Source organism: Biomphalaria glabrata, chromosome 13, assembly GCF_947242115.1.
Source record: "Biomphalaria glabrata chromosome 13, xgBioGlab47.1, whole genome shotgun sequence".
Lineage (NCBI taxonomy): Eukaryota > Metazoa > Mollusca > Gastropoda > Planorbidae > Biomphalaria > Biomphalaria glabrata.
Genome location: NC_074723.1, coordinates 13213911 through 13237324, shown reverse-complemented (window position 1 = coordinate 13237324; position 23414 = coordinate 13213911). Strand labels below are relative to the sequence as shown.

The 23414-nt window shown below is 36.5% G+C and overlaps 1 protein-coding gene across 4 annotated transcripts in view; it reads left to right on the top strand.

Annotated features, from left to right (window-relative positions):
• Nucleotides 1–1183: 1183 nt before the first annotated feature.
• Nucleotides 1184–23414, top strand: part of LOC106072918 (serine-rich adhesin for platelets-like) — a 46672-nt gene continuing 24441 nt past the window's right edge. For 2 of the 4 annotated variants that reach the window (XM_056007464.1, XM_056007463.1), the window contains exons 1-2: nucleotides 1332–1463; nucleotides 2407–4468. In XM_056007464.1, coding sequence (XP_055863439.1) covers nucleotides 2647–4468 — 1822 coding nt within the window. In that variant the 5' untranslated portion in view covers nucleotides 1332–1463; nucleotides 2407–2646. Of the gene's footprint in view, nucleotides 1266–1330; nucleotides 1464–2406; nucleotides 4469–23414 lie in introns of those variants that run through there. The other 2 variants (XM_013233379.2, XM_013233378.2) reach the window with 2 other exon arrangements.

The following is a 23414-nucleotide window of genomic DNA, read 5'->3' as shown; positions in this document are numbered from 1 at the left end:
TAACCTTTCATAGTTTTTTTTTTTTTTTTTTTGTATAACTCATGTAAGCCCCATACTTCTATTGGCTTATCATTAAGCTCATATAGATTTTAATTTTTTTTTGATGAAATGATTCTTACAAAAAACATACTATATTTTGACTGGTGATATTAAAGTTGTTGTTGGCTCATTGTATAACAGATACAGGTCCTAGTAGGGAGTTAAAAAGAAAACATAGATGGTAATCACATTTTATAAATTAAAACTACATCGTCCAGGACCTACATTGTTATAACTGCGCTGTTTAAGTTAATTATTAATTAATGCTATCACTTCTGAGAGTTTAATTGGTTTCTTATTTTTTGGATCAGTCATTCCATAGATTATAATTTAATTTGTAAAAAAATCTCCATGTGTGGCCAAATTGAAAAAAAAAAAAGAACATCGGTGTCATCAGTAATTTAATATTAAATTTTATTTGGGCTTTGGATCAGTTTGGTCATAAACTTTGATATTGTACCAAGATAACATGAGAGTTAACTTTGAGTCTACAGTTAGCTTCTTGGTCCAGTCTAATAAGTTGCTTTTTCAAGAGCAAATTTTGTAATTTCAAGAACGTACTTACAACAATAAGTGCAACCAAGTAGTTTTACTGTAAAACTTGTTTAGCTTAGTCTCGGAAAATGAATGTCCTGTTTTGTGATTATTTTATGACCAAATGCCAGTCCACTTTTCTTGACAGTAAAAATGTGAATGTGTTTCATCAGAAGTGTTTTTTTTTTTTTTTTTTTAAATTAACTCGCTATTTTGATCACATTTATTAGTGATACATGTTTTTCTCCACAATCAAACTAAACAATATATTTATCCAGAAAGTACTCACAGATTATCTTTGTATGAGACCTGGCAAAATTAAAAAAAAATCACCTTATCATGATGATGCCCTAGTGTGTTGTATAAACAACAGACATCAGCCCATCTCTAATTATATACTAATGTAGGCCTACTATGACACTTTTGTCCAAATTAGTATTACCAAAGATAAAAAAAACAACAAAAAGACACTTGGCTAATGAATAAAACGATGCTTTTATTTTCACATTTCACACACAACGCCTTTACTGTACTGTAACTTAAAAACTACTTCAACAAATACTTGACAATTCTATCTGATAAAGAAGTCTCTAGTTATGTTTTTCATGTCATAATTCATAGGCTTATTATTTCTAGAGTTTAACTTTGAGGGGAAAAAATGAATAATGTTTTCTCTGGTTTTAAAAATTTATGTAGGCATATGAAATAATAATTGTAATGATATACATGTACTGAAAATAAGAACTAAAATTAAGAGTAGTTCTTTTTCGATACATGATGAATATTCATACAAAAAATTAAAGGATTTGAAAAGAACTGCTTTTCTTTGAAATTAGTTTATATATTTGTGTGTTCAGTGGATTTATTTTTGGGCACAATATCATTATAAAGTTTGTGTTTGCTAACACTAAATGTTAATTCTGAAATTTAACATTTATCAATAGCAGTTGTTGATGTTGATATTTTTTGACATGCAAGAATTAACATTGAATAAATAACCTGTTATTGCATGAACATAGATTCTTACTCTTTGGAGAATATAATTCTATTAGACATAGTAATTATCTTACTGTCAAACCTCTTGTCATATAAATATTCTACTAATTTGTAATTTAAACTTTTCCAACTTATTCCTTGTGCCTTTTTTTTTTTTACATTTAAAATACCGAGATTGTTGAAATATTAAGTGTAATATATTAATTTCCCACATATTCAAGACTGGCTGCATCTAAAATATTTTAGAATCCATGTATGTTCAGCAATACAATTTTGATTTTCAATATAAGACAGCCATTTAAAAACCTCTGATAAAATTTTTTTTTCTCTGTACTCATATTGGTTAGTACCCTTGAGTTAGCATTACTTAAAAAGTCAGTAATTATTCATTTATCTCATTTTGTACTCAATAAGCTATCTGGCTAAGTACAATTTTCATGAAAATATTTATTTGTTTTGAAACTGAGCATAGCTATCTATATTTTTAATTGTTGGATCATGGCCAAAATTAAACTTTTTTTTTTTTACATTAGAACTATCTAATTATAAGGCTATTCTATTATAATTCTCAAGGAAAATACAATTCTGTGCTTTAGATTCACAATTGAGACTCACTTTGGTATTTGTACTACATGTTCTAGTAATTGTACAATTTAAAGTTGACTTCAAATTGTATTCTGAAGATGCTGACAACAGTTCACATTTTTAAGGGGTAATAAGTATTTGACATGCTTAAGAGGTTTGACTCTACTATTTAATTGCTTTTTTTTTAAAATGGATTTTAACTAACTGACGTTTTATGCATTCTGTCTAAAAGATATTTTAACTATCTTCCAGGATGTATGTAACATGAGAGGAACATGTGAATGTTAAATGCATGGTGTATCCCAATAGATTAGAACAGTTTCCATTCCAGTTCTAGAAGTCTGCTATGGCACTTTTCTAACCTGCGCATACTGTGTTACTAACTCAACAAAATTGTTGAATGTAAATGATTAACTCTTGGGAGTCTGAGTCACACACCCAACGTTAACTTGTCAGTTGAACAAAAAAATGAGATAATAGTTGGTACTAGTCATGGCCTCAAATAATGCTCCAGTCTCCGCCCCAACTGCAAGGCTCCCAAGGGCCTCCATTCACACACCTCTGAAACCTGCAAGTGTACAAGATCTGAAAGCTAAATTTGATCCTGGTAGTGTCTCTGGATCTGCTGGGGATGCAGACAAATCAGCAGCTTCGTCTGCTCCTCTCAAGTTGAAAACTTCCCACAGCCCACTGTCTGATAGGAAAGGTCCATCTTCTGGCAGTGAGTCTCCCACATTGGCATCACCTAGCTATAAGTCTTCTAGTGTTACCATTTCATCCCTCAGTTCATCGTTGCAAGCTGCCGCGCAGCGAAAGATAGGCTCCACTGCATCATCCACCACCCAGTCATCTCTAAAGCAGAACTCCACATTTACTTCTAATACTCAGTCATCCAGCAAACTTGTTGGGGCATCAACCACGTCACAGCTGTCCTCGAAAGTGGTCTCGAACTCCACGTCTTCTGTAAAAGTGGACAGCAGCTCAAGCTCAGCACCAACCACAGTTTCAAAAGTAATCTCTTCAGTAACATTAACCACTGCCAGACCGTATTCAGCCGCACAGTCTTCCAAAATCAGCCCCGTTTCAAGCTTAAGCAAAAACAATTCAGTCCAAGAATCCACGACTGCAGCACCGTCGGCGGTCAAAAAATGGGAACCGGGTCCAAAAAATAACTCCACAACTATCAATCGCAACTCCACGAACACTCTGATTTCCAGCGATGGTAAACATATTTTTGAAAAAGACAAGGATGGCCGGCTTGAGCTGCCTGTCATGCATATTATATCCACAGGATCAGACGTCAGTGTGCAAATCGCTCCTAACACATTAATAAGTAACAAATTTAGAAACGGCACAGAGCGGAAGACGGAGATTGGTTCTCATATTGTGAACAAAAGTACATCAGACCTTTTCAATGCCAGTGTAGTGGGAGATAAAGGAAAAAGTAGTTCTCAGGGGAATAGTCCTAAGTTACAGAGATCCACTCGACTGGTTGCCAGAGAAATCAAAATACAAAAAAATGACGAAAGTTCAGGCAGCGAAAAATGTAACTCAGCGCAGAGCAGCCCGCCAGTGCAAAGAACCAGTAGACTAGTGGCTAGGGAGATTAAAATAGAAAGACTGGATAGCGGTGAACAGGTGACTACATACAAACAGAAACCACAAGAGGCAGCAGCCAAATCTCAACCCTCGAAAGATATCAGCAACAGCAAAGATCTGAATACCCGGTCAAAAGTCTTAGAAGTCAAAGTAGAAAGAGTCCAGACACCTAGCAGCGCAAAAGAGAAACCAGAATTTACTCAGGTCAAACTGAGGAACGTCAAAGCTTTACGGGAAGAGAATGAGCAGCAGCAGAACAAAGGAGCCCTTCCTGATTCAGAGAAGAGACTCTCCCGTAAAATAAGCAGTGAACGATTTGAAAGACTGATGTTTGATTTTCAGCGAGGTGTTCCCACAGAAGCAATACCCTGGGCTGAATCTGAAACTGATCACATTATTCTTCAGCAGAAGGCGCGTGAGCTCCACAAGGTGGACTTGGAAGAGGATGTGCCAATTATAATCAGGAAGAAAAAAGAGGAGTCCATTTTTACGGAAGGGCTGAAGGTCTCAGACTTCGTCAAACAGGTGAATAAGATGAACCCTGAAGCGGAAGGTCCGCCAAAGTGGAAAATTCAGAAAGCCAGAAGCCAGACGAGCTCCACCGCCTCCAGTGATGTTGGGGGTGACAACTTCTATCAAGGGATACCAGGGGAAGAGGAAGTCAAGTCAGCAAGTGATGGAGAGGATGACATTTACGAAACAGTGAACCAAAGAGGTAAGACTTTTACCTTTAAACCTAAATAGCTCTTTGTTGCTCAAAGGACTGGCGTTGTCACTAACAGGATCATTTTGACATGGCATGATGTACAAACCATTCATTAACATTCATTTATTTCATGTTTAATTCTTAATGTCAGCTTGGTAATGAGCACACTGCCTTTAAAACGGATATAACCTAAATATTCTTTACTTACAATTAATATAACCCCCAAGCAAAATGCCTGTTGCTTGACAAGGTTTACATTTTTTAAAAGTAAAATCTGATGACAAAATTATGTCCGCTCTTGCATACATTTAGAAAGAAATGCAATTGACATTTTTTTTTGTTGAGAACATTGCTATTCCTTTGCACTGTTTCCTGCAGGAAGGTCTTTGCAATTCAAGACGATCTTGTGACACGGTTTTACTTCCTTAGTCTACGTTTTTTAAATGCATTTACATTTTTTTACGTAGATCCTTATGACAAGGGATTTGGTCTTGTTAGCATTGATCAGTTAGACATTAGGTATAGAATAGTATAGACGGAAGTAAGAGTTTTTTTTTTGGGGGGGGGGGGGAACAAACAGATTAGAATATCTTAGGCCTTAGCTTTTTGCGTTTTTTTTTTTTTGTTTTTTTTTTTTAAATTTTATTTTAACCAAATAAGCATCTTATTTTTAAGTTCATAATGGTGTTTCATTGAATGGGACATTATCTTAGTGTAGTGCGCTTAAAATCAAGCGAATTTCTGCTACATGTCTGCTTACGATAGTAGGAATGAAATGCATGTAGATCCTAATGTTTCTGAGTAAGAAAAGAACAAATCATATCTTGGTTTTTTAATTAAGCATCGTCAGAAGTTGATGTTAGGTCCACCACGGCTTCCAGTGGAAATAACACACTGGGTTAGATACAGAAAAAATCGCCATCTTAAATTAGAACGTTTTATAATTGTTAGTATAACATTGATTGGCTTCCCAGCGAGTGGTCTCGGTTTCAAATCCCGGTTAAAACTGGAATTTTGAATTTGGGGATTTTTAGGGTTCCCCTGAGTCCATACAACTCTAATGGGTATCTGACATTAGTTGAAGAAAAATAAAGGCGAGTAGAAGTTGTGATGGACACATGAAACCCTGCTTAACCATGGGTTAATAATCTCCCACAGAAACATGACCTTTTCAGAATGACATCGTCTCTCACATAGGGTCTGAAAGGGGTACTTTACTACTTACTACTATAATTAATATTTGCTTTCACTAACAATGATTAAACTAAAGTAGCTCTGAGACGTAAAGGAGGTAGGCGTGGCACTTTGTACCAGTTCCACATCAAGTAGTCTCTAATAGTGTTATTTTCTTCTTTAACAGAAATGACTTAGCTCACACTATCAATATTAGCAAGCCATGTCTTCGTCTGTTAAAAAAAAATGGCAAGTTCTGTTTGGGCGTTATATAAGTGTGTTTGCGGTAAACATATAACACCACAAATATATATATATATATATATATATATATATATATATATATATATATATATATATACAAGTTTGCTTTGACTTAGTGACCTCATAATCTACACTAGCCCACCACTGCGATATTAAAAAGGGCGTGTTTTCTTTAGAAAATGCTATCTGTTGTCTTACTAAAGTCACATCGTGCCAGCTCTTTATCTGTTTCGCCTGGTTGTTCTGACAAATACGTTCTTTTTGTAACAAAGAGTCAGCCATTTATGATGCACAGCGGATATACGTTCAAATTAACCAAAAAAAAAGTTTATATAACTGCATATATACAGCTTTACATAAATACAACCCGGATATGACCCACGGGTCTTAGTTCCCCCCCCCCCCCATCACTGATCTAGTTGTGTCACTAATTTGATTTATGTCACATTCCTTGTCTATCAGAAAGCAATGGTTTTAACACTTTTAAATTAACGCACATAAAATACGTTGACAATGGGTTTACCCGATTTGCATTATTAAATGGTTTCTTTTTCTATAGAGATAGGTATTTTTAACAATGTATTTTTAGGGTCTTATGTATATGGGAGGCACGTTTAAGATAAACTGTGGTCTATGCAATGATTCTAAGGAACATTATTGCCAGATTTCATCAAGATTGGCCAAATGGTTTGACTTGTATAAAAGACATACATAGATACACTTTACATTCTACTTGATATATAAATAAAGGTGCTTACCTACTGTCTATTGTGAACATTTAGAAATACATCTTTTAACAAGGTTACAAAGACAGTTTGTGTGGAAACACAAACTCAAAATCGGCCCCCGAAGTGGTCCACCCAGGCAGGCTTCAATATTTTCAGAAAGAACATCCGAATGAAATTATATCAAAGACAAATGAGAGATAAGAATGGAGAAAGAAGATTGACAGATCTTGTTTGGTGCCCTAACGGTCCAGCAGATCAAAGGATAGGTGCAAGTGAATGCAAAGTTAGATGTGAACCTGGCCTAACTAGTTCCCCTTTCAGACCTTGTGGTCTATAGGGCAGATGATGTAAAGTTCATCTGTTTTTGTGGCCTAGGGTTAACGAGGGTGTCATGTGTCCAGCAAAACGACCAACCGCCTTTACTTTTCCCCAACTAATGTCAGGTACCAATTAGAGCTGCGTGGACTCAGAGGCGCCCAAGGATTCCGAAGTTGAAAATCCCAGTCTTCACCAGGATTCGAACCCGGGACCCCCGGTTGGGAAGCCAAGCGCTTTACCGCTCAGCTACCGCGCCTCTCCTGGCCTATCTGAATTTTTATAAATATGTAATTGTTTTGAAAATGCTCAATCTCTTACTCGAATCCTCAAAAAAAAAAAAAAATAGAATAAAACTGATTCCTCAAAAAATTGTTCGAGAAAATGCAGTTTACAAGATTACTATTCGTTTTAAATTAGGTCTAACTTATAATGCATACTAATTAGCTTTTTCTCTTTAAAAAAAACTGCTTGCATACGTGATTTAAAAATTAGATTTTTCGCTTTCAGAAAAAAAAAAAGTAGCCGTTGCATCAGAACTTTTAATGGTCTAAAATATTGTGATGTCGGATTTTCACTATCTTTTCTAGTTTACGAGATCTAAACGGGACGGACGGACAGACATTTCACACAAAACTAATAGCGTCTTTTCCCCTTTCGGGGGCCGCTAAAAATGGAAGCCATATTGGGAGTTTCACATTTACATTGAATCACGTAACCTGCTCTTTGTTGGCACTTTAAGTTTTAATATCCCGTTTACATTCTTGAAGCAATACAATTCACTAAAAAAAGAAAGAAAGAGAAGCAATGAGACATGATATAAAGACGTGTGGTGGCGATGTAATGGAACCCAAAGAAAACTGAAGAGAATGATTTTAAAAGAATTAAAAAATATAAACACTGTCAAAGACGCCATATTGAGATCACAGTTTCAACTAAATATTAAATAATAATTATTACTACACTTGAAAGTGCTTGAAAATTGAATCTACAGTGCTGAAAAGTGCACACGTTATATATTGGTTTATTAAAGTACTTTACTCAGTACTTTTATCATTGCTTTCATATTCTGTACACCAGGATATGTCAAAAAGCCTCCATGTATGAAAATCTCCGATACAAATATCTGGAACACTTTCTTAAAAGTGGGTGATACAGTCACGGTGTTCCTCTAAATAACTATCCCACTTACACTACAAATATGACACTGAACATTTACATATTGGTCGTGTTCGTATAATGCAGAGAGCCAATAAGTCCTTTTTCTTTTTCTCTTCTAAAGAGTATAACATAGACAGTAAACTTTTTGCGTTTAGTTTAGATCTAGAGTAGTTTTGTCAATTGCTATACGATCCATTTTGTCATCCAGGGGGGCAATGGCTTTGCGCTGCGGTTTTGTACCTCCTGTGATCCCGGATTGGAGAGTTTATTCCAGCTGGAACTTTGGTCAGTTGCCTTGATTTGTTTTTCTCTGGCGCATCCCTTCTGGCAAAACTGTTTTCTTGTCTTCTGCAATTTTGGCGCCAATTTTCACAGCGCTGAGTCTCCCAGGCCGCAGCGTCTATGATAAGAAATGCTTTAAGTCTGTTTCTGAAACCTTTTCTTTGTCTACCTTGTGCCCGCTTTCCTTTCGTTAGTTGGCCGTCAAGGAGTCTTTTAGGGATGCGGGAGTCGTCCATTCGGCAGACATGGTCGGTCCATCGCAATTGAGAAAGCATTAGCATTGTATGGATGCTTTGCAGGCCCGCTCTTCGGAGGACCTCTGTGTCAGGCATTTGGTTTGCCACTTAACATTCAGTATTTTTCTGAGGCAGATCTTGTGGAAGTGGTTTTTAGATAGTAGATCATTTTCTAACTGTCAAATGAGTCTAAAATTCTCATACCAACATGACGGAATGTTGTTTAAATTTCAGAGATGTACGCTTTTCATTTGTGTGTCTGTGTGTGGAAGCATTCCCCTTTACAAATTGCTAACATTAAGCAATCAGACACGTGTATCTTGTTAATAACGATTATTTTCATTGATCATAGTAAATTCTTATTGCTGGTCCCGGTATTAAACATTTTTTTTTAAAAAACCTAATCCTAGAAGTCGCTTATTTTATGACATAAGCTGACACTAGATTGTACTGGTCCTCAAATGTTGGTGGTTTGAGAACGTCTTCCTAGGAAAGTGAAGGCAGAGTCTTCTTCTGTGGCAGTAGAATACGTTGAACTGTGGACTAGAGAAATGACAGTTGTTTATGTGCACGTGATTAGCCAATATTTATGTCCATATAGGGTCAGAGTGATTGGTCTAGAGCAGTTGATAGCTCCATGTCTGTAGGATTAGAGCCACTGCTTAACACTAGTTGAAATGCACGTAGTGAAATGTGTTTTGCCGATACCTATTTCTATAGGTCTAGAGCACTTGCTAGTTCCATGTCTAAAGGATCAGTTTCACTGTTTGAACAGTTTGTTCAAACACAGGTCATACTAAAGTATTAGCTAATATATCACTTGTGTGAAGACAATGGCAGGTCTTGTGTAACACACAAAAAAGGCGAGATATGCTAATAAAGGCTCTTACTGTGTTTCGCTAGAAACTACTTCCTTATATTTTTACAGTCCGCTTATGTTTTGAACGTAACTTTTAAAAAAAAAAGTAGTTTATAATAGAAAGGTCATCCATTTATGAAGTATTATGACCTCAACACAAAGTTTACATTTATGTCTTAACATTACGTGTTTTCTGAACCACAACCCTCCCCCTCCTTTTTTTTTCCCACCCAGCAAAATATAATGACCCATAAGTTATGTTTTTGGTCTTGTACTTCAAGTAAATATAGTCCGCCCGTTGTGATCATCACATTTGTCATCCAGAGGTCTGAGGGCTTGCAGCTTTGTGCGTTCTAGTATGGCTGGTGAGGTCTGTGCGGCTCGACACTGGGCAAGCTATTCCAGCTTGTGCGAGTTGTCTTGACTTTCTTCTCTGGTGCCTTTCTTCTGCCAAGGCTGTTTTCTAGTCCTCGACGGTTTTGCGCCAGTTTTCACAGGTGGCATTGCCCGTGCTGAAGGTTCTCAGAAGGCTTTGATGGTGTCCCTGAAGCATTTTCTTGGAACGCCATGAGCCCACTTTCCGGCATCTGACCATAAAGAATCTTTTTGAGGGATTTGTCCATTGTGCAGACCTGGCCTGCCTATCACACTTAAGCCTCTATCAGGGATGTGTGTACACTAGAAGTAAAAAGTAATCGTATCACATTTTGAAGGGCAGAATTAGTATATTTAGATTTGAACCATCTCGACGTATTACCGTGCTTGGAGCATCCTTGAGGCTCAGGACTCAGTGCACTATGTTTAATCAATTAAAACCACTGAGTTATATTTCTGTATGTTATAGTATCTCGTTCTGTAAGGCCTTGTATAAGTAGAATTTCTCGTCTATGTATTGGTGTCACGTGTTACTTGAACTAAATACATACATGGTTGTAAACTGATCACTTTTGACGCGACAGTGACGGATCCACATTCTAAGAAATTCAATCTTGTTATTTCAACCTGCATGACTTCGATTGGCTAAAACATTTCGGTAATCCCAACAACGACCATGTAAGTGTATTGCTCATCACCAGTTAGAAAGACAGATTCTGTATGAGATATACAGCGTGGCCTCTTGCCTATCAGTTGTCATCTGTCCCAATGAGATATACAGCGTGGCCGCTTGCCTATCAGTTGTCATCTGTCCCAATGAGATATTTTTTTCCTAAGATCATTAGCCGTAGATATTTTTGTTCTTCAAAAACTGCAAAGGCAGAAATACGATTTATTTAAAAGATTCTAAGCACTGCTTCTAAATGATGAATTCCTTCATACCATTCAAAAAACGTTTTGAATTTAGTTGTGTGTTTCAATTAGTGAGACTTTTCAAACAAACCAGTGCAAATGCATTTTGGAATTTATTTGGTTTGCAGGTTACACAATACGTCATTTAGTTTCCCTCGTCCCCCCCCCCTTTTTTTTTTTTAAATAAAATATTTCATTTGACCGCTTCGTAAAGTAAAACTGGCTTTTTTTTTTAATTTTCAAAACATAAATAGATAAATACCCGGTAATTAAATAAAACCTTTTCTTTGGTGAAAAAGGTATTTTCATATTATAAAAAAAAAGTATAACTTCTTAATGTTCTAGTAAAAATGCACACTTATGATACATATATTTGAAGACTGCTGCTTTCCATAATTTAAAACAAATAATGTACCTAGATTTAATATCTGCCATTTATTAGTGCATTTAGAAACTTTCATTTATGACCTAGAAACTATTTGCTTTTCAAACACAATTTTTGTTCACTTCATATTTTAAATTTCTGTCTAAGTACGACTATGGAAGCAGATGGTATTTATTATTAGTACTGGAAAAAGCTCTACATTTTGCCTTCAATGTAGAGAAGAGTTACACATCTAAAAAAAATAAATAACGCAAATCAAGTAAGTCAGCTGAACATCAACAATAAATTTTCAAATGGTTATTGTACTGCACACTCACTACTGTACCCTTTAAGTCACAAGCTCAGGTCTTTGTTGCGAAATTTCATTAAGATTTTACTACCGGAAAGCAAAAGTAACACAGGACTGTGTAAAAAGGTCAAGATCTATTTGTACAAATTTACAGAGTGTTTTGGCTCCTTTATGCAAGTGTTGCTACTTAATCTCATTAGACTCGTGTGGATTGAGTCTATTTCAAATAACCCTAAATTACATTCTTGGCTAGAGGCGTAGAGGTTTTCAATCTTTAACATCTTGAACACTGTGACTTGAACTTGTGGACCTCAAATCGGGGACTGTTGCAGTGCATAAAGATTGACTTAAATTACATCAAAGTAATCAATCATGGCTAATGATGTCGCTGTGTTGTTCGAAATATCATTGACCAAAAACATTTGATTCATCATATCTGCTAAAGCTTCATACACTGCTCATTTGATATTTATAGATTCTATACATACACTGCTCATTTTGATAGGCCTATTTGTAGATACCTTAAGTGCTAATTTTGAAATTCAAGGTAAGCTTTCATATACTGCTCATTTTATATTTATAAATATATACATAAACTGCTCATATAATAGTTATAGGTACATACTTGAACTGTTTATTTGATATTTATATATAACATAGCGTTCATTTAATGTTGTATGGGCCCTGACTAAATTTCGAGAACCGCTATCATTCAAAAAATAGTGTCCAAAATTTGCCATTGCAATCCTTTGTGGCAAACTGTGTTTATGTTACACATGTATTGTGGGTAGCTGAAGTATACAGATAAATATGGCGGCCAACTGTTTCACTTTTTGCGTTTAGTTTCATCACTAGATCTAATACTCTTTGCGCTTGAGTAGGAACTCATTGTTGTAGACTCTAGAATCTAGATGTACTTTCCTTTTTAAGTGCTCAAGACAGTGAATGGTTTATCTTCTTTTACGGAGTCAAAGGAAATGCATGGTGTTGTTAAGTTACGAAAATCCAGACAGTATCGAGCTAGATCTCCATTGCTTTTCGCCTGTAGGAACACAACAAAACATGTCGTACATTTGTAGCAATGTATTCATATTTGGCCGTGTATTACTACTCCATCGTAACCATGTACTCATGTGTTTCTTGAGTAAACAGAACGTTCGGGCTGGTCTGGAGGGTCGTGGAGTTCCACCATGACAAGACTCGTGATAAACGTTCTGGCTCTCAGTTATGCGCTTTGTTTATACTCCTTGCACAAGGGTTCTCGATCTTTGGCAAAACCCAAAACACCAAACTGTGTACACACTGTACAGTGCTGGATCATAACAGTAACCTGCGATATTTAATTTATGAATGGTCCTTGAGTCTTAAACTAAAAAGTTTGAGATCCTCATCATGTGCACACCACGCCCTAAACCAAAATATGAGAACCGCTCGTATGTTATGTCCCACTGTACAAGTATGACCATTTTATTGGGACATTTCGTTCAAATATAACGCAATTAATATTTAGCATTGACGTAGTCTTCTCATGTTGTCTAACAAACCGTCGATGTTGTTTAAATGCAATAGTTTTGAAGGAAATAAAAAAAAGTAACAACTTGGCCTGGCTAATTTCAAAGTATTATAAACTAGAGTGAAAGATAATGTAACTGCAAATCTGTTAACCAAAGTGAATATATGGTAAACTGTGAAAGGCTGTAGTTTTTAATAAGATAATTTACTACTAGACCTGGTCCGCTCTTCAGCCCGTCTAGTAAAGTCTAGTTCTAGAGTGTTCTTGATATTTGATGAGAAAAGTAGATCTAAAAGCAGTTGGTCAAAAAGCTGGGCATGGAGACAGGTGAACCTCACATTCTCTAGGAAACAGGTGAACCTCACATTCTCTCGGAAACAGGTGAACCTCACATTCCCTCGGAAACAGGTGAACCTCACATTCCCTAAGAACATCTCGAGAGGAACTTTTTTTTTCTTCATGTTTTATGTTAATTACGGTAAATAAAGTCTGATCATAAACTAGGGGCTTTTTTTTTCAGGCACATTGTCTTAATGGTGTCAAAGAGTGTCAAATATATGTCAAGTTATTGCTATTATATTTTCATTTTCCTATCATTTGAAATGTAAAACACTTGAGGTTAGCTTCAATTGTTCCTGGCTTAGAAATAATACCGTATGGAAACTATGAAAGGAACTCTTCACAAGATAGTGTTCAACAAAAGTGACACATTGAATGGTGACAATGTTTTTTCCTCTGCCTTACGCTCACTACTCACATCCCATCTACCGTATTGAATATGCTCTAGAACTGCTTGTGTTTAATTAGAATAATAATAAGACTTGTCTTCGAGTCCGAAGATTAATGAGGAGTGCAGTATTTCTCGTGGCTACGCAGCCCCAGCTGCGACCTACATATTATGCCACTTCTAGCGCAGGCGGTGGACACAGACCAAATATTAAAGCTATAGAAGTTTAGATTTATATTTTGTGGAGCATGATTTGTTTATTGTTTTGTGCAAAAAGTTTTTACGATAATAGTGCAATTTATTTTTCCAAGACTAAGACTGCTTTATTGATCCTTATGGAATTTTGTTGTGATTATAACATAAACTGAATTATGGTGGACACAGACCAAATATTAAAGCTATAGAAGTTTAGATTTATATTTTGTGGAGCATGATTTGTTTATTGTTTTGTGCAAAAAGTTTTTACGATAATAGTGCAATTTATTTTTCCAAGACTAAGACTGCTTTATTGATCCTTATGGAAATTTGTTGTGATTATAACATAAACTGAATTATGGTGTAAATACCCCATGGACGTTTGAGTTTATGTTGAAGTGTCGAGACAATTGGGTGAGGATCCATTGGAAGCCTTGATCACAACAGCGACATGAACAAAAACTATGCATTGAACAGAGTAAGACTTTTTGATTGGGGTACATTTATTTAATTTGGGGTTTTGGATAAACGAGTTGAACGGACGATGTCTCCCACACAGCAGTTCCTCCTTCTCCACATAGCAGTCCCTCCATCTCCACACAGCTGATTTGTCCAAAGGAACGGCTAAAATCCGATACAGTTTGGGGTCAGTAGCTGGCTGGTTATAGCACTGTGTGCTGCAAGCTGCCTAAGGATCACTAGCGCCGGTTTTTTCTTTACGATTGTCTCCCGAACCCATACAACTTCTTGTTTGTTTGTTTGTTTATCATCAATGTACCGGTATTGAAATACAAAAGTTTGTCTATCAAATAGCTTGAATTGGTTTTTAACTATAAAGTTATACAGATGTAAACATAAGACCAAAGGTTGACGTATTTTTAATGTGAACGATAGGAAATAGGATAGTCAATACACTGGCGGATCCAGAACTTTGGAGTGGGGGGGGGGGCGATTTTTTTCCAAACCCTAACCCTAACGCCCAGTAAACCATAACCCTATGAATAAACGTGCGTACAGCATATATATATATACCCAAAAGCGTTTTCTTGCATTTTTCACGGCTGAAACGCATTCTCCTGACATCTACAGCTCATTATTTATTAGTGGGGTTCGGGGCGAAGCCTCAACGCTAAAAGCGTTTTTTTGGCATTCTTCACTGCAGTAACGCATTCTCCTGACCTACAGCTCATTACTCATTCTATTATAAAGGACCTTGAATATGAATTTATAGTCCCTTAATACATTGCAAATACAACTGATTTGTTCTTTGAAAAGATAAGATGCCCAACATATTTAGTTTAAGGCTTTGAGGATCGCCGCCGAAAAAAAAAATTCAATTAATAAATATTAAATAAAATGTAAGCATAAATTTTGAGTTATAGTCTTAAATTTATTTAACTAGAAAAATATGAGATAGAGTAAAGGTTGGAAAAAGTCGACTAGGAAAAGATTATCTGGCTTTTGAACTCATCTCAACCGTGACTGTTATATTGAAAAATTTAGTTTGAATTATAACTTTTTCAAAGCATAGTCTTTCTTAAAATAGTTATGATAAATTCATGTGAAATTACACAAACTCTGTCTGGAAAGGGGAAGGACGGTAAAATGAAAACGATTAATCCTCGCTCCTTTTTATAATTTCTGCTAATGATTGCATTTTGCATTAAAGAATAGAGGTTGGGCCACTCGATATAAGAATTTACTTTATAGCATATATAAATTATATTAGTGACAGATTTGTTAAATTTTGTAATTTCTTACTTTAATACAAAAAGAAAAAGTATTGGTTTGTCCGATGGGGGAAAGGTGATTGCATGTATCGCACTTCCACCTGTTTATATTATATAGATATTCGACTAATTTTGTTCACATACTATGATTTCTCCATAAAAGTAGGACCGCCCCCCCCTCCACACTCAAAGGGTTTAGATGGGAAGGACAGTAGAGGTATTCGATCCTCCCCTTCCAATCGGCCAAAAATGAACGACATAATATAAAGACCGGTTAAAATACCAATAACAAGTTTTAATCATATAGATATTTAATTGATTCTGTTAGCAAGCTGTGATTTCTGCAAATAAATAGGACCGCCCCCCCCCCCAACTCGAAAGTTTATGGTGGGGGGGGGCGGATTGATGCCATCGAAACAATCTAAAAATAGGTTGAAATATAAATAATAAGTATATATTATTAAAATAAGTAATAAATTCGTATACAAATTGTGTGAATTCTATACTAAAATTCGTCCGAGTGGATCCGCCAGTGAGTCAATAGGGCTTTTAGTATTCGCAATCTAAACGTGACAGACGGATAGACAACACAAGACCAATAGTGGCTTTCTCCTATGACGGCCATAAACGCGAATACAAAGAAGAAAAAATTACGACAAAAGAGAAAGTCTTTTATGAAACCAGCACTAATTGTGACAAGTCAGTAGAACATTCTTTTATTATTCCCTTTTCCCTGTGTTGATTGTATTCACGCCTCAGGCTTGTCTTTATTCGAGACACTTGACGGGCTGTTTATTGTATCTTTTGCTATGCCTCTTGTCAGACAGATCTGACTTGAGATCATTTGTAGGGTCTACACAAAGTTTGACTGAATTAAACTCAATCCACTTCCCAGAGATTCCCAGTAGGGATTGTACGCAGGTGTCAATGGACCTTAAAGTTTACAGTGTAGCTGAAGGCAAGCTCATCGCCACAGTAATGGTGAGGCTTTAAAGTACAAATCTTGAATGTATCCACCTTATACGCACTACGATTACATCAACAACTGAATGTAACTAGTGCCAGTTGGATCGTCCCTACTTCAGTTTGAAATACGGTATACCAGAAGCACAAACTAGCAAAAGTACATGAATCTATGACATCTCACTACAGGTACCTAAAACTTGCAGAAATAAATGGTCGTTTTGACGTCTGCTGACAACGAACTTCTACCCAAGACTAAAAAAAAAGTCATTGACATAATCTAACAAGTGACTTCTACTCAAGACGTGTAAAGGTTGAGAACCATTGAACAAAAAACGTCTGCAGACAACTTGACTAGATAACCTTTTAATTACCCTAGATTTCCTTGTTTGAAAAGATGTGTATCTATTGTTAGTATGGCTGGTGGTTATTGTCTTTATTTTCCCACAAGGCACTACAAATACTAAAGTACGAAATCACAAAACTACTTACTATGAGTAATTGTATAGAACTAGAGTCACTAGATACTCCTCTTCAGTGACTAACACATTCGAATTGTAATAGATGTGGTATAAAAAGTGGAACAAAAAGAGTGTTATTATTGAAGGGTTGAATGTTTGTTTGAATGTCTGGTTGTACTGGTGTTTAAAATATATTTTGAGCATGACTTAGTTTGCGTGTATACTGCACGCGGTGGAAATAAACATAGACACGCGGCTCTCTTTTGAAAATATTTATTCTTTGTCTTTTTAAACTTGTTTAGTTTTATTCGTCTTTTAATTAGTCACATCTCTATCAGATGTCTTTGTCTTGTTGCAATCGTCTGCCTGACCTGTTGTCTGTATTCTAGGCCGATATTTGTTAGTCGTGTCAATTTTTGTTTCTGTAATGTCCATTTGTAGTGTCCATTTGTCTATTTGTGTCTAGTGTCTTGTCACTGCACTGTTAGGCCACTTGTTAAGGGGGAACCAGTATGACTCGGGAGACTCCTACAGCTATTTAGTCATCGCGTGGGCGTAACACAACACCAACGTTGCTCCCCCCCCCCCTTTTCTTTTTCCTGTACGGAAACAGTTAAAACAACACCACACTATGACCTCCTCTATCTCTTAGATGCTGGTTTGAGTACAGTGGCATTAGGTTTGGCCCGTCAGGTGCAATTGTTGACATGTTGCCTAGGTGTAGAACCCCTATGTGTAGAACCCTAGGTGTAGAAGCCTATGTGTAGAACCCCTATGTGTAGAACCCTAGGTGTAGAACCCCTATGTGTAGAACCCTGTGTAGAAGCCTAGGTGTAGAACCCCTATGTGTAGAACCCTAGGTGTAGAAGCCTATGTGTAGAACCCCTATGTGTAGAACCCTATGTGTAGAACCCCTTGTACTAGAATGGATGAACGCTTCCTCTTCCACAAGATTCTTTGTTTTTTCTCTCTTCTGTCTGTCTGTACTTCTCAGTGCTTCATAAAAGCAATTTTTTGTTGTTGTCTGTAGTGTAATGGCTAGTATCTTATTCTAGCCATGAATGAAACACAAGAGAATCAAAACAACAACAGCGATCGTTTAGGTGCTCCCAACATATTGGCACCGAACACAATGTTATCCGAGGTTTCTCCACATTTTTTGTTTATTTTGTGTCTTGTGTTGGTTGCGTAAGATAGTGGGGGAACCACTTGCCTGGGGAACAGTTCTACCGATGAGGACGTGGCATCCCTTTATCTGTATTTACTAAGTAGCTCTACTTCAACTAAGCATGAAGACTGACTCAAGCTTGGGGACGTTGTCTGAAGTTCATGAGTTTGGAAACGAACTGCTGCTCTCTTCTCAACTTGAATGGAGTTTCCACAAATCTCTTATTTTCTTTTTACTTGATTTGAGTGTTATCTGAACTATTATCTTCAAAGTCAAACATTATTAAATTCAATTGAAAAAAAAAAGTGTCGGAAATATAGTCTACAGATTAAATAGTGAGGAAATATAATCAACAGATTACATAGCGATGAAATATAGTCTACAGATTAAATAGTGAGGAAATATAATCAACAGATTACATAGCGATGAAATATAGTCTACAGATTAAATAGTGAGGAAATATAATCAACAGATTACATAGCGAGGAAAAATAGTCTACAGATTAATTATTGAGTAAATATAATCAACAGATTACATAGCGAGGAAAAATAGTCTACAGATTAATTATTGAGTAAATATAATCAACAGATTACATAGCGAGGAAAAATAGTCTACAGATTAATTAGTGAGTAAATATAATCAACAGATTACATATCGATGAAAAATAGTCTACAGATTAATTAGTGAGTAAATATAATCAACAGATTACATAGCGAGGAAATATAATCAACAGATTACATAGCGAGGAAATATAATCAACAGATTACATAGCGATGAAATATAGTCTACAGATTAATTATTGAGTAAATATAATCAACAGATTACATAGCGAGGAAATATAATCAACAGATTACATAGCGAGGAAATATAATCAACAGATTACATAGCGATGAAATATAATCAACAGATTACATAGCGAGGAAATATAGTTTACAGATTAATTATTGAGTAAATATAATCAACAGATTACATAGCGAGGAAATATAATCAACAGATTACATAGCGATGAAATATAGTCTACAGATTAATTATTGAGTAAATATAATCAACAGATTACATAGCGAGGAAATATAATCAACAGATTACATAGCGAGGAAATATAATCAACAGATTACATAGCGATGAAATATAGTCTACAGATTAATTATTGAGTAAATATAATCAACAGATTACATAGCGATGAAATATAGTCTACAGATTAATTATTGAGTAAATATAATCAATAGATTACATAGCGATGAAATATAGTCTACAGATTAATTATTGAGTAAATATAATCAACAGATTACATAGCGAGGAAATATAATCAATAGATTACATAACGATCGCACTCCTTTCAATTCATAAAGAATCATGATTCATTCTGCTATTTGTGATTAGAATGTGTTCGCTGGTAATGAACACGCGAGTCTTTGTAACCATCACTCGTAGACACTGTGTTGTTTGTGAAAGTATTCTGCTAGTAGACCTTGTTCGCCGCCAAGTAAGATGGGTGGAACTTCAGTAGTGTTATAAACATTCAACCATTTACATTGAAATGGCAGCTGCCATCTACCGGCAGTAACGTAGAACTAGATCTATGTCAGTGACTCTAATGTGAGTGCAACTCGATGAGTCGTAGTCAGTTGGTATGCAGTTAAAATTGTTCACGTGACACAAGAATTCTTGCCGCGAACAAGGCCCGCTGAACTAATAGTGCACCCATACAAAAAACAACAACAGCAAAATGGTTTTATCTCCCTTTAGCTGTCGAGCTCTGGACGTGAACAACGGGCCGGGGGGTAGGGGCTGTAAGCATACAGCAGATGATTTATAACATTTCCAGCGGCATTCACTTTGTCTTGTGGTGATTGTTGTATTGAAAGAACACATTAAAGCCGTGGCCTAGAACCCAACAGTGAACATAGAGTAGGATTACATTTATTTACATTTGATAAACACTAGCTTGAAGAGCCCACGCGTATACTCCGCAAGTGTAATATCCCGAACCCAATTATAGCTGTAATCGGTCAATTTGTTTATATTGTATATTTAAATTGTAGTCTATATAGTCTATTAAATGGGTGACTCGTACAATTGTAGTCTATATAGTCTATTAAATGGATGACTCATACAACTCTCAGTAGAAGTAAAAAAAAAAAGTGCATTTTTTTTATTTGTGTATATTTGGGGGGGGGGGATAGGGTGATAACACCATTTGTTTCGTTTCTCTTGTAGACACCTCAGATACAATGATTGCAAGCATTGCCTTTCAAAAATAGAAACGAAAAGAAGTATGTGTCAGGTTGTACTCTCGCATTGCTTTACACACGGACATTGAAGCTGCTCTCTTTCATCTGTCCCTTGACTTTTGTCGTTGCTGTGGCAGTTCGTTGTAACCAAATCCCTCCATTTTTCCCGGTCAGCAGCTGTTCTTTCTTAGTAAGGAAATCAAGAGAGAGGCTGGTCCGGTTTACATTGTCCAGCCAGCTTTTTTTTTGGACGACCCTTTCTTCGCCCTCCCTGCACTGTACCTTGAAGGATGATATTAGACAGGAGTCAAGTTTCACAATATGACCAAACCAGCTCAGTTTTCGTCTCTTCACAGTATTGAGAGTGTTGACTTGTAACAGTACAAACTAATTTGTCTTCTTTCCCTGGTATCTGATAACCAACATGTTTCTGTAACGTTTATTTTCAAAGGTTTGAATTCTTCTTTCAGCCTCAGCTGCTAGTTCAAAATAGAAGCTGCTAGTACCACATAAAAGCTGCTGGTACCACTTGAAAGCTGCTAGTACCACATAGAAGCTGCTAGTTCAAAATATAAGCTGCTAGTACGTGTTCGTACGAATTACTAGACTAGAATTAGTAGACCATAGCGCACATCACACAACCAGGCAGCTAGGAAGGCCTAGTGGCTGTATCTATAAACACATGCAACTATTTCTTTTAAATTTCAGCTAATATATGTACGTCCACTGTTTGATTATAACCTTTTTTTTTACATTTAAAGTGGTATAGAGTCCATATGAAAAAAAAAAGTTTTTTTTTTTTTTAATTTAAGATTTAAAAAAAACACGAAAGAATTCGCTTTTAAAAAAAAGTAGCCTTTGTAACTATTTGATCACGATACGTGATTTGGATTTTTGAATAGTGCTTTATAGCACAAAGTGAATTGCGGCTTTTCCCTTATTATAGACAGCTAAAAATGTGGGGAAAATAAAGGGTGTGTGTGGCATATCCGCCTTGTCTCTTTCCCCCTTTTTACATCAACCATTGGACACTAGGTCTATTTTGTTTTTCAAAGAAAACTGTTAGGTTCAAATGATTGTATCTTGACCTTCCTGTTTGTGTTTCGGTTAGACCACACAAGTAACTGACAAATAGTAAAGCAAATCTTTAGACTTAGGCTACTAAATGGTTGAAGTGTTTTCTCCCAACGTACAAGACATGTTGAGGAGATCTTGACATCCTGATTCAAGGCTTTGATACGTCCACAGTGTCGCTTAGTGGAACTTTTGTCGTTGTTTCGATGTCTGATGGTCCTATAGCTATCAAATACCCAACATGCGCCAGTCATTTACTCGTTCAGTTGTAAGATTGTCTTGACATTTTTGACGGGTTTAGCTGTAAAAAAAAAAAAAGGTAATGACTCCCGAATGGTGGTGGTGATTAGTGAACAAAGTGTGTAAGCCCGGGATTATAACGAACGATTCCCTTCCTTTCAAGTGAATAATGTGTATCTTTAGTACCATGTTTTGTTTTCATTCTACTTTGTCTCTCCCTCACCAATCTCACTTGACTTTCTCTCAATCATTCTCCCCTATGTCTCTTTTACATTTCTCTCTCTCTCCCATCTCTCCCATCTGTCTCTCTCTCTCTCTCTCCCCTGTCTCTCTCACTCATTTACAACTGACATACTTAACACTTATTTGATAAAATTGCCAACTTTTGTTTTGTTCTCAGGGTCAGATTTGCAGTAAAATTAAAATATATGTCATTCATTATCAAAACATAGAATATTTTATGTTCTGGTTCCCAGTCTCTCCCTCTCGTTTTCTCTCGCACGCACACACACACCTTCCTAAGCTGCACTGAGTGAAGTCTCATACATGTGACATTCACATTAGCACACACACACACACACTTTCCTAAGCTGCACTGGGTGAAGTCTCATACATGTGACATTGACATTAGCGCGCACACACACACACTTTCCTAAGCTGCACTGAGTGAAGTCTCATACATGTGACATTGACATTAGCACACACACACACACACACTTTCCCAAGCTGCACTGATTGAATTCTCATACATGTGACATTGACATTAGCACACACACACACACACTTTCCTAAGCTGCACTGAGTGAAGTCTCATACATGTGACATTGACATTAGCACACACTCACACTTTGCTAAGCTGCACTGAGCGAAGTCTCATACATGTGACATTGACATTAGCACACACTCACACTTTCCTAAGCTGCACTGATTGAATTCTCATACATGTGACATTGACATTAGCACACACACACACTTTCCTAAGCTGCACTGATTGAATTCTCATACATGTTACATTGACATTAGCACACACACACACTTTCCTAAGCTGCTCTGAATGAAGTCTCATACATGTGACATTGACATTAGCACACACTTTCCTAAGCTGCACTGAGCGAAGTCTCATACATGTGACATTGACATTAGCACACACTCACACTTTCCTAAGCTGCACTGAGCGAAGTCTCATACATGTGACATTGACATTAGCACACACTCACACTTTCCTAAGCTGCACTGATTGAATTCTCATACATGTGACATTGACATTAGCACACACACACACTTTCCTAAGCTGCACTGATTGAATTCTCATACATGTTACATTGACATTAGCACACACACACACTTTCCTAAGCTGCATTGAGTGAAGTCTCATACATGTGACATTGACATTAGCACACACACACACACACACTTTCCTAAGCTGCACTGAGTGAAGTATCATACATGTTACATTGACATTAGCACACACACACACACTTTCCTAAGCTGCACTGAGTGAAGTCTCATACATGTGACATTGACATTAGCACACACTCACACTTTGCTAAGCTGCACTGGGCGAAGTCTCATACATGTGACATTGACATTAGCACACACTCACACTTTCCTAAGCTGCACTGATTGAATTCTCATACATGTGACATTGACATTAGCACACACACACACACTTTC